Here is a 15810-nt window from a genome sequence, read left to right on the forward strand (position 1 = left end):
GGTTCCCATCTCACAAATAGTAAAGGCTCAAATCTTAACTGCACATTTTCTGCCCAACCCCCACCCTCTGGGGTCATCTTCATTAACTCCCCTCTGGCTGAGGGCATCCCTATCTCCCTTGATTGAAATGCTTTGCCTTGAGGGAGTTCTCCCAACGTTCAACTTCTGCTCACTTGCAAACTACCTGACTGAAGCAGGAGCCCTCCCAGTACTTCCTGTCTGCAGACAGAGCTTCCTCCAGGACATTTCCTGTCATCTGACCCGCCTATCTACTGCATACCTGTCTCCCAGGCAGGGATTCTGCCAGCCATTTCCTGTTAGAACTCTGGAGCTGAGAACAATGTCCAGAGTGCAGAGGGCCTGTACATCGCAAGCATTTTGGGAATTACGAAAACAGCTACTCGGTTGCAGGTTTCTTCCTCCTCTGCGTATGCAATGGCTCCTGAGCAGCCCATTGCAAGAATCTAAATTTTAAGTGGGAGACCCCGAGTCCGGGAGACATCTGGATCAAGGAAAAACACCAAAGAAACCATCTTGTCGCATTGTTTGATGCCATTGCTTTCTCCTTAAAAAACCTCTTCAACCAAATGCTTGTTAGCACTCTAAGAGGGAAGACTCCAGCTAGCAGGGACAGCATGCTGCCGCCGAAGGCCAAGGAGATCCCTTAAGAGCTAGAGAAAAGGGTGGGGGAGTCATAAAATGACACTCTTGAAAAGGTTTCAGGGTGGTTTTGTTCTCACCATCACCTTTTATCAAATGTGTGGCCACCTCAGGTGGGCAGAAGCAGCTGAAGCTGGATAGGTGATCCCTAAATGGGGGCCTCAGGCCACCAACCCCACCTCACCTTCGCTTGTTACAGACAGGGCATAGGGCCCCTTCTGGAGCTGGTGAGTCACAAGGTCTCGAGATAAGGCGGGGGAAGCTGGGAGTCCTCCAGGAGATTGCCACGCATACTGCAGCCTAGATAAGTGCAAGGGTAGCATTTCTAGGTTTTTAAACAACTTTTTAAAAAGAAATCATTTTTTAAAGATAAGTGTCTTTATTGTTGGAAGCGTAAAAAAGAGTAAACAAAAGTTGGTATTACAGTTCATTTTTTATGTAGTCTTCTCAATGAAGGTATAAAAATACCGGGCCACTTAGTTTTGCGAGCTTATATAAAAAATGTCTAGACAATCACACAGGACAGAAAAGGCATTTATAATATGCAGTGACATAGAAGATAAAACCAGCTCCTCGGTACACAACTGGGACTACTTGGAGACAGATTTCTCAGGTCCCACACTGCTAGGACTTACTTCATTTCCTCTTCCTTTTCAGTCCACAGATAGCATTTGCCCCTGCTGTTACACAGATGTGTCTGAACTTTGTTCTCCCTGCCCAAAGCTTTGAATGTGCTTCTTTTTCTACTTTGATTTTCATTTTAAGTCAAAGACATATTCTTAATTTGCATACAAGGTCTTTTAGAACTCACTTTCATGTCAAGTCACAATTCATAAAATACAAGATGCAAATTTTTAAAATAAAAATAGGCTTATTCAGCCACCAGCACTGTCCTTAGCAATAATAGACGTGATTTATATGTATCTGCGTGAGTATCTTCTTTTCATCATTTTGGCTTTTTGGCACACTGAAATCACACAAACATAATCTCTGTGAACTTTGATCACAAAGTTCAGTATGATGTAGACCACTCAGGGTGCTCGCCTGGAACTCATGCCTCGTGCGTGCGGTTCTCACTCCCGGCCAGCAAGGAAAACTGCTACTCTGTTACGTGTGCACTGCTGCTAATTAAGCTCACGCTTGCTGTGGGGAGTCTCTGGGAGCACCTTCTCGAGGCATTACTAAGAGCAGTTTTTCTGGCCTGAAAGAAATATGAGCCAGCTCAGTAACGCATCCCCTCCACGTAAGATGCTCGCTCTGTGAAAGAAGCGAGCTCTTTCACATCAAGGGTGTGTCCACCTAAGAAATACATGAATTCTCTTCAGGAACTGCTTGGACATGGTCAATCTGAAATGATTTAACAGTGAAATCTAGGGCTCTGGCTACTCTCCTGGTGGCACTTTGCACTTTAAACAAAAACTGACATTTCAAATCAAATGGGGGAAGTGGGGGGATTTAAATGCTTATCACCTTATTACTGCAATTATTACTGGGAGGAGCTTAAAATTGATCCTTGACATTGATTTATGTGTTTAAGTTAGTTCTCAAAAATGAGTTGAACCTTGTGTTCTGTTGCTGGCTCTCTGAAGAAGCTGTGTTAATTAGTGCTTGGTCAGGGGTGGATGGCCTTTGCTACCTGCCTGAACGTGTGAAAACATCTTCATTTATTGGCCTGTGCTCACACAGTGTCTTGGTCAACTTCTCTGGATGACATTGAAAAGCTTTTGTTGATTCTCAAGGCAACCTTTCAGCTTATCTTCTGTCAAAGTCAGTCGCTGCTCCAGAATTGAAACGGTCTGGGGGAAAAGAGAAGGATGTTGGTGTCAGTGCTGGTAACCCGGAGGGATGCCTGCAGCTTCACGGAACATCTGGTTGGACCTGAATATCAACCACCGGGACCCAAATTGGGTAAAAAGAAGGGCTCCCGACTTGACTTACTATTTGAGCCAACCCACAGAGCAAAACATTAAGTACTGAAGAAGTTAACAAAACAAAACAGCTGCTGCACACGGGAGACCAGGCCTCTGAGGAATATCCTTCCATCTGAGCTCCTGTCTTCAAGGAGATCAGGAAGTCTTTAAGGTCAAGGGTGAAGTTATCCACAGCATTCTAAATACCACAGGTAAGCTACGGATTCCTGGCTCAGGTACTACTGGCATGTCACCACTGGCCATCTTGTCACAGTCCATTCTGCAGGGAACTATCCCTACAGCACTACAGACAGAAGGAAGTGAGATTACTATACAAACACCACGATGGCCAGCAGTTCCCTCATGCTGGGTAAGGAAACTGGCAGCGAGCAAATGTCTAAGTGGTGCTGCTGCTGGGCACAAAGGACTTCACAGAGCCCAGCTCTCCTAACTGCTTCAGCCTAATTGCATGCTCTCATAGGTAGATGTTAAATTTGGGGGAAAAAATTGTGAAAGTCCCGTCTCTTATAGCTTCTCTCTCTCTCTCTCTCTCTCTCTCTCTCTCTCTCTCTCTCCCTCTCTCTCCCTCTCTCCCTCTCTCCCTCTCTCCCTCTCTCCCTCTCTCTCTCCCTCCCTCCCTCCCTCCCTCCCTCCCTCCCTCCCTCCCTCCCTCCCTCTCTCTCTCTCTCTCTCTCTCTCTCTCTCTCTCTCTCTCTCTCTCTCTTGTTTTTCGAGACAGGGTTTCTCTTTGTTGTTTGGAGGCTGTCCTGGAACTTGCTCTGTAGACCAGGCTGGCCTTGAACTCATAGAGATCTGCCTGTCTCTGCCTTCCAGATTAAAGGCATGCGCCACCAATGCCTGGCTTATAGCTTCTCTTAAAAAAAAAAAAAAAAAAAAACCAAAAATACCAAAACCAACAGCTGGGTGGTGGTGGTACATGCCTTTAATCCCAGCACTTGGGAGGCAGAGGCAGGTGGATCTCTGTGAGTTGGAGGCCAGCCTGGTCTACAAAGCGAGTTCCAGGACAGCCTCTAAAGCAATACAGAGAAACCGTTCCAGGACAGCCTCCAAAGCAATACAGAGAAACCCTGTCTTGAAAAAACAAAAACAAGTGAAACCAAACAACCCAACCACCCCCTTTTTATTATAAACTAATACAGACCAGGAAGCCACACAAAAGTATGTGTTACTTAGTATTTCCCATAAGAGACGAGTCATCACAATTTCACCCTTACCTTTCTATATCAGCCTTTATTTATGCTGACCTTTATAACTTTCTTCCATGTCCTTATGGTTTTAATTTCCAAACATGGACTCCCAGGAACCACAGCTTCACATTCCCCTATTCGAGTCTTGACATGCTACTTTTAACCTGCAGCTTCACACCTTTCTTTACAGTCAACCATCAGCAGGCTCAGGCCATTTGTCCGTGAATTATAATCATCTATACTTCAGGACTACACAATTAGGATGCAGCTCGGCCTATTAGCTTCCTCTGCAGAGCCTATGCTAGCAGCAGGGTCCTAACACAGGGCCACTGGTGACTTATTTTTTCCCCCCGAAAGGGCACATTGGTAATGCTGGGTGTATCCCCTTCAGTGATGGTTCAGTGACTAGTCAATGGGGAAGTGGAAATAATTTATCATTAACATTTTTTCTTAATTGGTATCATTTGTAAATAAGAATTCCTAAAAGATTCCTAGCAGTCCAGTGGTAGATGCAGAGCCAGTGTTGAGAACTGAGGTGATTCTATACAGGAGGTATTTGAGACTGAAATATTTATCCTGGGCAAGAAACTGACGTTGCTCTTTCTCTCATACGTTTACCCCTTGCTCTGTATGACTCACGGCAATGTGTGCACTGACCAATACTGTACACAGCAAAGTGTACACAATGAGGAGGATAACAGATGTCTCCAAAGGATACCGTCGGCAGACAGGGCAGGGAAACTATGGTCATTTCCTTTTCAACACAAGACCATGAGGTCTATACCTCCTAAGAGCTGAGAGAGTTTTAGAACAATATTTAAGGTGCATCATACTTCTTGCTGTGGTAAAGGCCTTAAGACTAGCTAAGATTCTAAAATGGGCAGACAAACCGTCTCCTTGGGAAGAAACTCTGGAGAGAGACATTACACACTTGGCAAACAGGATTTTCAGTGAAAAACTATAAACGTTGGCAATATTTTGTACTACAAATGAGTGTTTGCTTACCATAAATTTTTCTTACGCTATTTGATATTTCTTAATATGCGACTAATATAAATATATTACATCACAAATTCAAAGGATAGACTATTACTTCTTAAAACCAAACCAATAACATTTATAACACAAAGCACCACTGCTATTTGCACAGATGACATAGGACACAGGATGCCAGAGAGAGTTCAGGGTGTTGTACACACACACACACACACACACACACACACACACACACACACACACACACACACACACATCACATGTGGGGGGGGCTTGCACTTCTGAGATACTTTGTATAAATTTGTTCAGAATAGCGTAGCCCTAAGTGTCTTGCTAATGACTATTTGAGTTTGCCTTGCCAGTAAGAACTGCCCCTGTTCCACTAGCCTCCCATTCTGCTATGCGCAGGCCTGCTCTCCATATCTTACCCTAAGGCAGAAGGTCAACCTACCTGTGTTAGAACGTTGAGCTGTTCCATGATATGCTCTAGGGCGTCAGTCACAGCGAGCGGTACACTTCTTTGGCTGTCAAAGGGGAGGTCACTCACATCTTCTGCTTTCTTCTTCACAGTTGTTGATGGGTAGTCAGGTATTAAGGAAGGGTTCAAGAAATACGAAGAAATGTCTTCACCCTTCTCAGGCGCAGCTTGGCCAGAGGAGTCCATCGTCTTTAAATGCCATGGAAAAGGCAGAGCAATTAGAGTTTCCAAACTTAATACACACACACACACACACACACACACACACACACACACACAATATACATCTAACAGCTCCAGATTACAATGAATCATTTATCTTCTTTACATAACTGAATACATAAATTACAGTTACAAAGGAGAAACAAATTTACAATGTTTATTCATCTTCTGTGAAACGCTTCCTATATGCCTGTCTAATCCTTTAAAAAGATTTTACCATTTAAAAAGATTGCTGAAGCCAGGTGTTGGTGGTGCACACCTCTAATCCCGGCACTAGGAAGGCAGAGGCAGGCAGATCTCTGTAAGTTCAAGGCCAGTCTGGTCTACAGGGTGAGTTTCAGGACAGCCTCCAAAGCTACAAAGAGGAACCTTGTCTTGAAAAAAACAACAAAAACCAACCAACCAAACAAACAAAACAGATTGCTGAATGAAGTTTATTTTTCAATTTAAAATAAACCTCTTCCTCTATCTAGATGACTATTAATCCCCCAAAGGAAAATAACAAGTGTTGGTGAAGATGTAGAAAATCTAAGTCATCATGCTTTGCTAGGTAAGCATGAGATGCTAAAGCCACTATGGGAGGCTTGGTAATTCCTCACAAAATTAACCATAGAATTGCCATGTGATCGAGCAACCCCACTCCAAAGTACACATCCAAAGGAACTGAGAACAGACGCACAGGAGGACTGAGCCCCAACATCCATGGTGGCCATCCTCACAATAGCTTAAAAAGAACTTGACCCATCAGCAGAAAATGTGCAGACAAAAGGTGGTACAAGCCGCTAGTGCAATTGTATTCGCTATGAAAGGAAATTCTGATAATACTACCACAGGAAAAATCTTGAAAACAGTATGCTAATGGAAGTAACTAGACAAGCAGTGACCCATGTTCACGCAGTATTTCAGAAAGAGCCAGGGATAAAGTTACTAGTGTCTGGGAGGAAGGGTAATGATAGTAATTGCTTAATGGGTAAAAAATGTTTCTATTTGGAATGCCAAAAAGTTGTGTAAATAAACAGTGATGACAGAATGTTGTGAGTTTTGTGAATAAATCTCTTGCATACTGAAAAGTGATTGAAAAGTTACTTCTTTGCTACATATCTCACTACAATAAAAATCCTCCAATAACAGCAAACCGCTAGAATATAAACTTAAGGAACTAATTCCACTTAGAATAGCATAAAAAACTAAAATATTTAGGGATAAATTTAACAAAGTATAAGCCACCACTAAATGGAATTAAAACTCCAACCAAATGGAAAGATACCTCACATCCTATGCTCATAGAACATCCTTAAGATGGCAAATGCAAGCAATCCCAGCACCTGGAAGGCTGAGGCAGGAGGATACCGAGTTCCACTACAGCCTGGGCTATCTATATATTAAGATTCTGACGTATGAGATGGCAGTTCCCCCAACACTGATGAAGCCACTTCGAGCAATCCTTACCAAACTGCCAGTCACTTTTTCTCTTTGTTTTTCCTCTATGTAACAGCCCTAGCTGTCCTGGAACTTGCTCTGTAGACCAGGCTGGCTTCGAACTCAAAGAGATCCACCTGCCTCTGCTCCTGAGTGCTGGGATAAAAGGTGTGCACCACCACCGCCTGGCTCCAGCTGCTTTCTTTTACAGAAAGTTTAAGGTGACCTTAAAATTCACACAAAAGTGCAAAGAACCCACACAGCTAAAATAACATGAGAAAAAAGCCAGACACCACACTCCAAACTGCAAAAGTTACCAGCAAATTATAGTACCTAATACAGTGTAGACCTGAGGAGGTAGCTCAAATGGTAAGGTCCGTGTCTGTTATGTGTCTGGCCCTATGTTTGATGCCTAGCACCTTCAAAAGATTTACAGATCAACAGGACAGATATGACAGGTCAAAAATAGAGCCATATATTAACATATGGTCAACTGATTTCATACAAATGCCAGGAAAATTTATTTTGGAAAATAATCTTTTAAATAAAATATGCTGGAAGATACATTTAAAAGAATAAATCTGTACCTTGACTTCATGTCATATGCAATATTAACTCAACAAAGGTCAGAAACTTAAATAGAAGGGCTAAACCTATAGAAGGAAACAGACTAAATTTTCCGGACCTTGACCAGGGATGTCCAACCTGTAGACACTGCTACATGACAACTCTATTTGGCTACATTCATGGCTATCCTGGGATGCATGTGGCCTGGATTAGATATTCCTGAACTAGACCAAATTTCCTTATGTACAATACCAAAGTCAAGATAACAAAGTAATAACTACCTTGGACTTCATCATTTGTGTGACTAAGATACCATCAAGATAGCAAAAACAAATGGAAGAAAATACCTTTGGATTAAATACTTGATAAATAACTTGTACATAGACACAAAGACTTGCAATTCAAGGCTTAAAGATATATACCCAATTAAGACTGAACAGAATATTTGAACAGACATTTATCTTGTAAAAAGCCAATAAGCTCACAAGCATATGTTGAGCTCCATCAACAATGCAAATCAAAACTACAAGGACATTTATTTCACATGCACCAAGATGGCTGAAATAAATGATGGACAATAACAAGTGTTGGGGGAAGCTCAGAACCTGGAACCTTTAGACACTGTGGATGGGACTGTAAAATGTAGGCATTGGGAAACATTAAACTGAAGCACAGAATTAGCATATTATTTAGCAATCCCATTCTTAGATACAAACCCAAGATAGTAAAACATGTCCATACAAGCTTGTATGAAAATGTTCAAGGCAGCACTGATTATAATGTTTAAGAAGTTAGGAGCAGTCCAAATGTCCAATGCTATGATAATAAACAAATACTTTATTGTGATTATTTGTTCATAAAAATAGGCTGCTGATTAATTTCATATGAACCTTTCAAGCACTGAGTTACATTAAAGAAGCTAGACACTAAAGGCTACCTATTATAATACTCCTTATATAAAAGTCAAAATGGGGCCGGGCGTTGGTGGCGCATGCCTTTAATCCCAGCACTCGGGAGGCAGAGGCAGGCGGATCTCTGTGAGTTCGAGGCCAGCCTGGTCTACAGAGCGAGTTCCAGGACAGCCTCCAAAGCCACAGAGAAACCCTGTCTCGAAAAAAAAAAAAGTCAAAATGGGGGACTGGAGAGATGGCTCAGAGGTTAAGAGCACTGACTGCTCTTCCTGGGGTCCTGAGTTCAATTCCCAGCAACCACATGGTGGCTCACAACCATCTATAATGAGATCTGGTGCCCTTTTCTGGCCTGCAGGCAGATATGCAGACAGAACATTGTATGCATAATAAATAAATAAATCTTTAAAAAAAGTCAAAATGGGAGAATATGATAATTTACTAAAATTCAGCCAGGGGCTGAATGCAAAGGAGAATAAGGAGATGATGGTTAACACACATGGTAGTGATGAAAATGTCCTTAAAGTCCCTAAGTAGAGACAAAATATTCTAAAATTAATCATAGTAGGGGCTCAAGAGATGGTCAGCAGTTAAGACCTACTTGACTGCCAGAGGACCTAGGGTTTAATTCCTAGCACTCACAAAGTGGTTCACAACTATTTGTGACTCCTGTCCCTGTGTAAACTGCATGCATGTGGTGCACATTCTTACAAAAGCCCACACAAGTCAAAATAGATAATTAAAAAATTAGTCATAGTAGCATAACTTTGTGAATTTATTAAATACCAGTGAAATGCATGTGTCAGAGAAATCAGTCTTATAGTATATACATTCCCTCATGAAATACATGCCTCAGAGTTTCTGTTTTTCCCAATCTTAAATTCCTGGTTATTTCTAGGGGCCAGGGGTTTTTGGCAGAGGTTTCTCCAGGTATTTCTGCTGACAAGGTGACACGTGGACCTTGCTGCAAGCTTTCCACACATTAGCTGGTGTCACCCTCCCAATGATCTCACAGGTGGACTCAGCTAGCTTCCATAGCCTTCTGGTGACCTAGGAAGGCTGAGTCCTTTCTGACCTCCAAAGTATACTCTCAGTTTTCAAAAGAAGGAAACAGACACTGAGCAGCGAAACAGCCTGCCCAAGGACATATGTGTTGGAAAGAACCAAGGTTACGTCTAAAAGATGCTGAACTCTCCATATGCCAAACTTTGGGACAAGGCCACTGGTTTCCATGACATTCTCTACCATTTTTTTAGGAAGGTGAAACTTTTGAGTTTCCCTCTCAAACAGATATAATCCACTGTGCAAAATAATGAAAATAAACAAAGCATTTATTATTAGCAAAGGTGAGGCCAAGAGCTCTGTGCACACTAAGGTCCTAGCTTAATTACTACAGTAGTTCAATCAGTGAACTTGGGCTATTCCATCAGGGTGGTAATTAATAGGAAAACAGTGGGGTAAATGACTTGGGAACAGAAAGTCAAAGCAATAAAGGAACTCCAGTAGAGTCATAGTAGTAATTTTCCTGTTTGGAGAAAGAAAATAAACACACCATCACCGGGTGTATGGGCATGACAAGAAAAGGAAGCATACAGACCAAAGGGGGAAAAAAAATCAATCCCCATGCCAAACATCAGTCATCTGACACCTGTTTTCCTATCAAAGGAACAGAACCTACATATTAGCTGATTCGTCCCTACTAACCAATCCTGACTTTGCTTCCTGCTTGTAGAGAAGAAAGATGAGATGTGCACATCACAAATTAAAAATAAATTATGTTACCATAAAATTGAAAAGAAGCCATATTTAAGATACTGTGCTGGCAAAATGAGTCTATGGTACCTTGTCTTCCCAAACATTCCAGGCAATGGTTGTTGTGAATACTTACAGGGCTCTACATCACACCAGACATCTGCCAGTGACAGACACGCACGCACGGCACAGGAGGCTTGCTCTCCAGGACTCTTGTGGTAGGAGAGCTACTGACTGGCTGGGGCGATGGGAGCAGAAAGCACATAGGACAGAACCTTAGGACGGAAGAGAGAACAGCAGCTATGGAAGGTTCACGTCACGCGATGTCCCCTCTACTGCTGACACGTGAACAGTGGGGACCACGATGCATTCATTGGTCCAGCAAACAAGATCTTCCTTCAGTGGGCACAGGGCTGCAGGAGGAGCATGCCACACATGGCACTTCCTTGTGGCGTCTCCAGTTCTCTAGAGAAACACCAAAGAAGACACCAGGGCAGTCTCCACCCTAAGTTCTCCGTTGGAGAAATCTACTGTAAAAACAACTGGGCAAACAATGCAACCTAGACAAGGCCAGAACAAACTGGAGGGGCTCAAAGATCCTCTCCTGTGGGTTAGAAGGTCCCATTTTCACTTAACAAAAACAGAGGAAAAGAACAAAGCTGCTTGATGCGGATGACTCTGAAAGTCACATTCTCTAGACAAGTGTCCACCGATTCTCTAAATGTCATGGTTCGCTTTTTTTTTTTTTTTTAATTTTTGAGACAGGGTTTCCCTGTGTAGCTTTGTAGACCAGGCTAGCCTCGAACTCACAGAGATCCACCTGCCTCTGCCTCCCAAGTGCTGAGATTAAAGGCATGTGCCATCACTGCCCGGTTGGTTCACTTTTCTGGATAAGGTGTTATCGTTTACATTTAGATGATACAAATTTAATAATTTTAATTTACAAACATTTTGTTTATGTGTATGTGTGTTTATTTGTGTGGATGTATGTGTACTATGTGTGCAGAAGGCTCAGAGGCCAGAAGAAGACTTCAGATCCCTCAGAACTGGAATTATAGACGGTTGTGAATCCGGGTCCTCTGCATGAGCAATAACCATTCCTAACTGTTGAGCCATCTCTCCAGACTAAAAACATACATTAATTTTAATTGTTCTGAGGTGGACATCAGAGGTCCTCTTCAATAGTCTTTACCTTCCACACTGGGGTGGGAAATCTCATGTGAACCCAGGGTTTGCTGTTACAGCAATTCTGACTAGTCAGCTTGTTCTGGGATTGATCACCTGCCTCTGTGTTCTAAGTGTTGGAATTACATAGGTGGGTCATCACACCCACCTGGCATTTATGTGGGTTCTGGGGATCCAAACTCTGGTCTCTTTGCTTACGCAGCAGCAAGCATTTTAACTCTGCAGTCATTTTCCTTGCCTTGATGGGAACTCTCAAGCATAAGGAAAGCACGGATAACACAGGCTGGTACAGGTGCACCAATTCATTAACTAGGCAAGGTGGGCATTAGCAGACTTCCCCTGGGGTTTTGAGGAAGTAATTTTAAGTGAGACCAGACAAGTCAAGCAAGCTCAGACACTTTGGTGTTGGAAGAGTAGGCAGGAAACAGTGAAACCAGCTGGAGTTTTTTGTAGGTAAGCACAACAGAGGGACAAAGGGTCAAGAGCGATGTGAAGGGACCTGACAATCTATGCTGCCCAAATAGACACACACACACAGGAGACCAGCAATAAAATAAATAAAAAAAGGCAGGAAGCCTGGTGGCTAGAGTCTCTTGGGGATGGGGCTTAGGAATCATCAACTGGGAAGAGAAGTGGTGGTCACAGCGGGAGGCACTTGGCAGAGCTCACCATCAGCACCAAGGTCTGTCACTGAGTTCCTCTGAGAACCCTAACAAAGGCAGGATGAAGATCCTTTAAAGGAGAATGACTCCTGCACTGTATTTGGCTCTTTTCCTAAGATCAAAGCCATGTTGGCAGGAAGAGAGAAAAAGAACACTAGCCTTCCCTGTTCAATCTGTCACAGGGCAACCACAGAGAATTCATATTCAATCTCTAACAGTCTCAGAACCCTAGATTGCTTACTTTGAACAAGAAATCACATGATTTATGTTTTATTATTTATACAGTGCACTGACTGCATAATCTTGTAAAGAATGACCCATCTGATCAAGTCTAATCGACTTCAGTTATTTCTAGCATAAAAATTAGAAAAGGTTATGTGAATTTTTCCCTTCCAAAACTAAGGTTTTGTTTTTCGAGACAGGGTTTCTCTGTATTGTTTTGGAGCCTGTCCTGGGACTCACTCTGTAGACCAGGCTGGTGTCAAACTCACAGAGATCCGCCTGCCTCTGCCTCCTGAGTGCTGGGATTAAAGGCGTGCGCCACCAATGCCCGGCCAAAACTAAGTTTAATAAAGTCAGAAAGTCTTATTTCTCTTTCTCCTCTCTTTCTCTCTCAAACTAATCATTTAACCAAAATTGAAAACAACCATACTCAACCATGCTGGATAATTTTGAATGTCAACTTCATAGGGTCTAGAAACACCTAGAAGATAGCCTCTGGACAAGACTGTAAGGAATTACCTAGATTAGGCCAACTGACATGAGAAGCCCCATCTGCCGTGGGTGGCAGCATTCCATGGGCTGGAGTCCTAGGCTGAATAAAAAGGAGAAAGTGAGTTGATCTCAAGTATTCAGTGCTTATAACTTGGGCGCTCTCTCTTCTTCTTCTTTTTTTAAATAATTTATTTTTATTTTATATGAATTGGTGTTTTGCCTTCTGCGTGAGGGTGTTGGATCCCCTGGAACTAGAGTCACAGACAGTTGTGAGCAGCTATATGGGTTCTGGGAATTGAACCCTGGTCTTCTGGAAGAAGAGTCAGTGCTCTTAACCTCTGAGCCTTCTCTCCAGCCCATGCTCTCTTTTCTGAATCGACCCTAAACTAGCAGGGCTGCAGACAGATGCTTTCTCAACATTCCTGTCATGTGACCAGCACTTTCACTTGCCTTCCACCAAGAACCCTACCACGATATACTTACTCTCAAACTCAAAGTCAGAATAGATTCCTCTTTCCTGAAGTTGATTTTGTTGAGACAACAAAACAAGTTAACTAATAAAATATAACGAAGACCTCCCAAAAATCAATCACCAGCCAGCCAAATAAATACTTATACAAAACCAGAAAAACACACACGCTTTGGGTATAAAGTTTTATAGAGGATTGAAAAACGCATCCCTTATGAAGTTGTCAGCTAGGATATCTGAATGAGGTTAGTCCTTTAGAAACAGCTGAGGGTACAAACCCAGTATTGCCATTGTTTCTAGTCATTATTTTCATTTCTATGGAAACTAATCTATTTCGAAGACATGAATGGTAGAATACTAGTACACATGAGATTTATATAAAAATATCCCTGTACTACACTCACACCACAAGGACATTTGCTCCAATATGTTCATAGCAGCATTATTTATACTAGCCAGAACTTGTAAACAACCTAGTTGCCCCTCAACCAAAGAATGGATAAAGGAAATGTAGTACATTTACACAGGGGAATATTACTCATCGGTAAACAAACAAACAAACAAATTAACTAACAAAAATGACATCTTGAGATTTGCAGGCAAATGGACAGAACTAGAAAAAAAAAAAACATCCTGAAGTAGGTAACCCAGACCCAGAAAGACAAATATAGTATGTACTCACTCATAAGTGGGTACCAGACATAAAGCAAAAGATACCCAACCTACAATCCACAACCCCAGAGAAGCTAGAACCCTCTTCCAGAAACAGATGGAAGCAGATGCAGAAAGCCACAACTAAGCATTGGGATAAACTCGTGGAGTACAATCGAAGTGAGGGAGGAGTGATAATATGAACAAAGGAGTCAAGAGCACAGAATCAGCTAACCTGAGCTAGCGAGAGATCACTGCGCAGGTCTGACAAATGGGGAACCTGCATAAGATCGAACTAGACTCCCTTAATATAGGTGACAATGGTGTGACTGGGACAATATATGAGGCCACTGGCAGTGGGTCCAAGATCTAACACTAATGCACAAACTGACTTAGTGGAGCACATTCACTCTATATGGAGAGATACGTTGCTCAGCCTAGACTAGGAGTGTGGGGGTAGGGAGGTGCCTTGGTCCTGCCTCAGCGAGATGATTTGGGAGAGACTTAGCAGACTTCCTAGGGGAAGCCTTACCCTCTCTGAGGAGCAAATGGAAGGTGGTGGTGGTGGGAGATGTGAGGAGTGGGAGGGGAGGAGGGGGTTCGAAAAGTAAAAACTAAATTAGTAATCAAAAAAGAAATGTGAAGTGAGTCAGCTGTAACCCTCGTAAGAAAAAAAAACCCCGTACTTTTACTTATCACTACATGATTGAGAAAACACAGACTCTATTACTAGTTCCTCAATGGAAGATCTGTCTTCTAATGCTCCACCCGGACTCGGAAACCTGTGCCGCAGCAGACAACCCTTAATTAATGACTTGAGCCCTGACTACAATATCTGGGGATTGGGAAACAGAATTAGTGTTCTCTCTTCTGAATTAACACCAGACTACAAGGGCTGCAGATGTATGTATGCTTTCTCAATATTATGGGCAAATATGTCACCAATAAAGCTTCCTGCCAATTCAACAGGGGCAGATGTATGCTTTCTCAATATTTCATGCAAATGTGTCACCAATAAAGCTTCCTTGCCAGTTCAAAGGAACAATAGATGACCATTACTTTTTGTTATTATTAAACTTCAAAGGGCACTCAGAGTAAGGAAGTCACACTTAATCTCTCTTGTACATAGAATTTCACAAGAATATGAAATATGAATTTCATATATATCATATTCATAATATATATAGCAAATGTGTAGGACAAAAGTCTATAGTTACCTTTCACTGTTTTAAAAAAGTATATGAACAGTGGTGGAGTGCTTGCTTAGAATGACTCAAGTTCTAGGTTTCATTCCTACGACTGCAAAAAAAATCAGATAAAAAGGGTGTCTGCTGTTCTTACAGAAGATCTGAGTTCAGGTCCCACCACCCAAGCCAACTAGCAGGCTCTCTGCAGAGCAGACTATGTCCTTAGTTACCTATAAGTCTTCGTCTAGGGTTGAGGTTCCATTTGCTTCCCCCATTCCATGTTAACATGTCTACTGGTGTCGGCCTTGCGCAGGTCATGCTTAGGCAGCAGTGTTGGTGAGACTTCACTGGTATAGCCTCTAGCATTTTTAGAAGGGGAAGTCTCAGCAAATTTCCTGTTCCTCTGGATCTTACAATCTTTCTGCCCCCTCTTCTGCTATGATCCCTCAGCCTTAAGGCAGAAGTTGTGCTGCAGATTTCTCAGTTAGGTCTTGGTATCATACCGCAGGTCACTTGTTCTCTGCATTTTGATTGGCTGTGGTTTTCTATAATGGTCTCTGTTGCAAAGAGACATTTCACTGCCGACGGACTTTGCCAAGTCTATCTTTTCCAATGTAGGTGTATACTCGTTCTCTGTTCTTTATGTATATGATGCCATCATTACTCTAGTTTGTTTTCATTTTTATCCTATGAGTGTTTGCTTTCGGGATGTTTATCAGTTTGTCTTTAAAGATTCTCTCCCTCCCCCCAGGAACAAACTTGTCTCAAATTTGTGATCTTCCTGCTATGATTGTTGAGTCCATGTTGTGATTCCAGGCATGG

At 42.4% G+C, this 15810-nt stretch overlaps 1 protein-coding gene across 3 annotated transcripts in view; it reads right to left on the minus strand.

Moving 5' to 3' along the window:
- Positions 1-1016: 1016 nt before the first annotated feature.
- The window catches only part of Poc1b (POC1 centriolar protein B), a 103822-nt gene continuing 89028 nt past the window's right edge, over positions 1017-15810 (minus strand). Inside the window, exons 11-12 of one of the 3 annotated variants that reach the window (XM_040754990.1) lie at positions 5226-5441; positions 1017-2456 (exon numbers count right to left, since the gene is read on the minus strand). In XM_040754990.1, coding sequence (XP_040610924.1) covers positions 2355-2456; positions 5226-5441 — 318 coding nt within the window. In that variant the 3' untranslated portion in view covers positions 1017-2354. The other 2 variants (XR_005880510.1, XM_040754991.1) reach the window with 2 other exon arrangements.

This window comes from Mesocricetus auratus, unplaced genomic scaffold, assembly GCF_017639785.1.
Source record: "Mesocricetus auratus isolate SY011 unplaced genomic scaffold, BCM_Maur_2.0 Super-Scaffold_100011, whole genome shotgun sequence".
In the NCBI taxonomy this organism is placed as follows: Eukaryota; Metazoa; Chordata; class Mammalia; order Rodentia; family Cricetidae; genus Mesocricetus; species Mesocricetus auratus.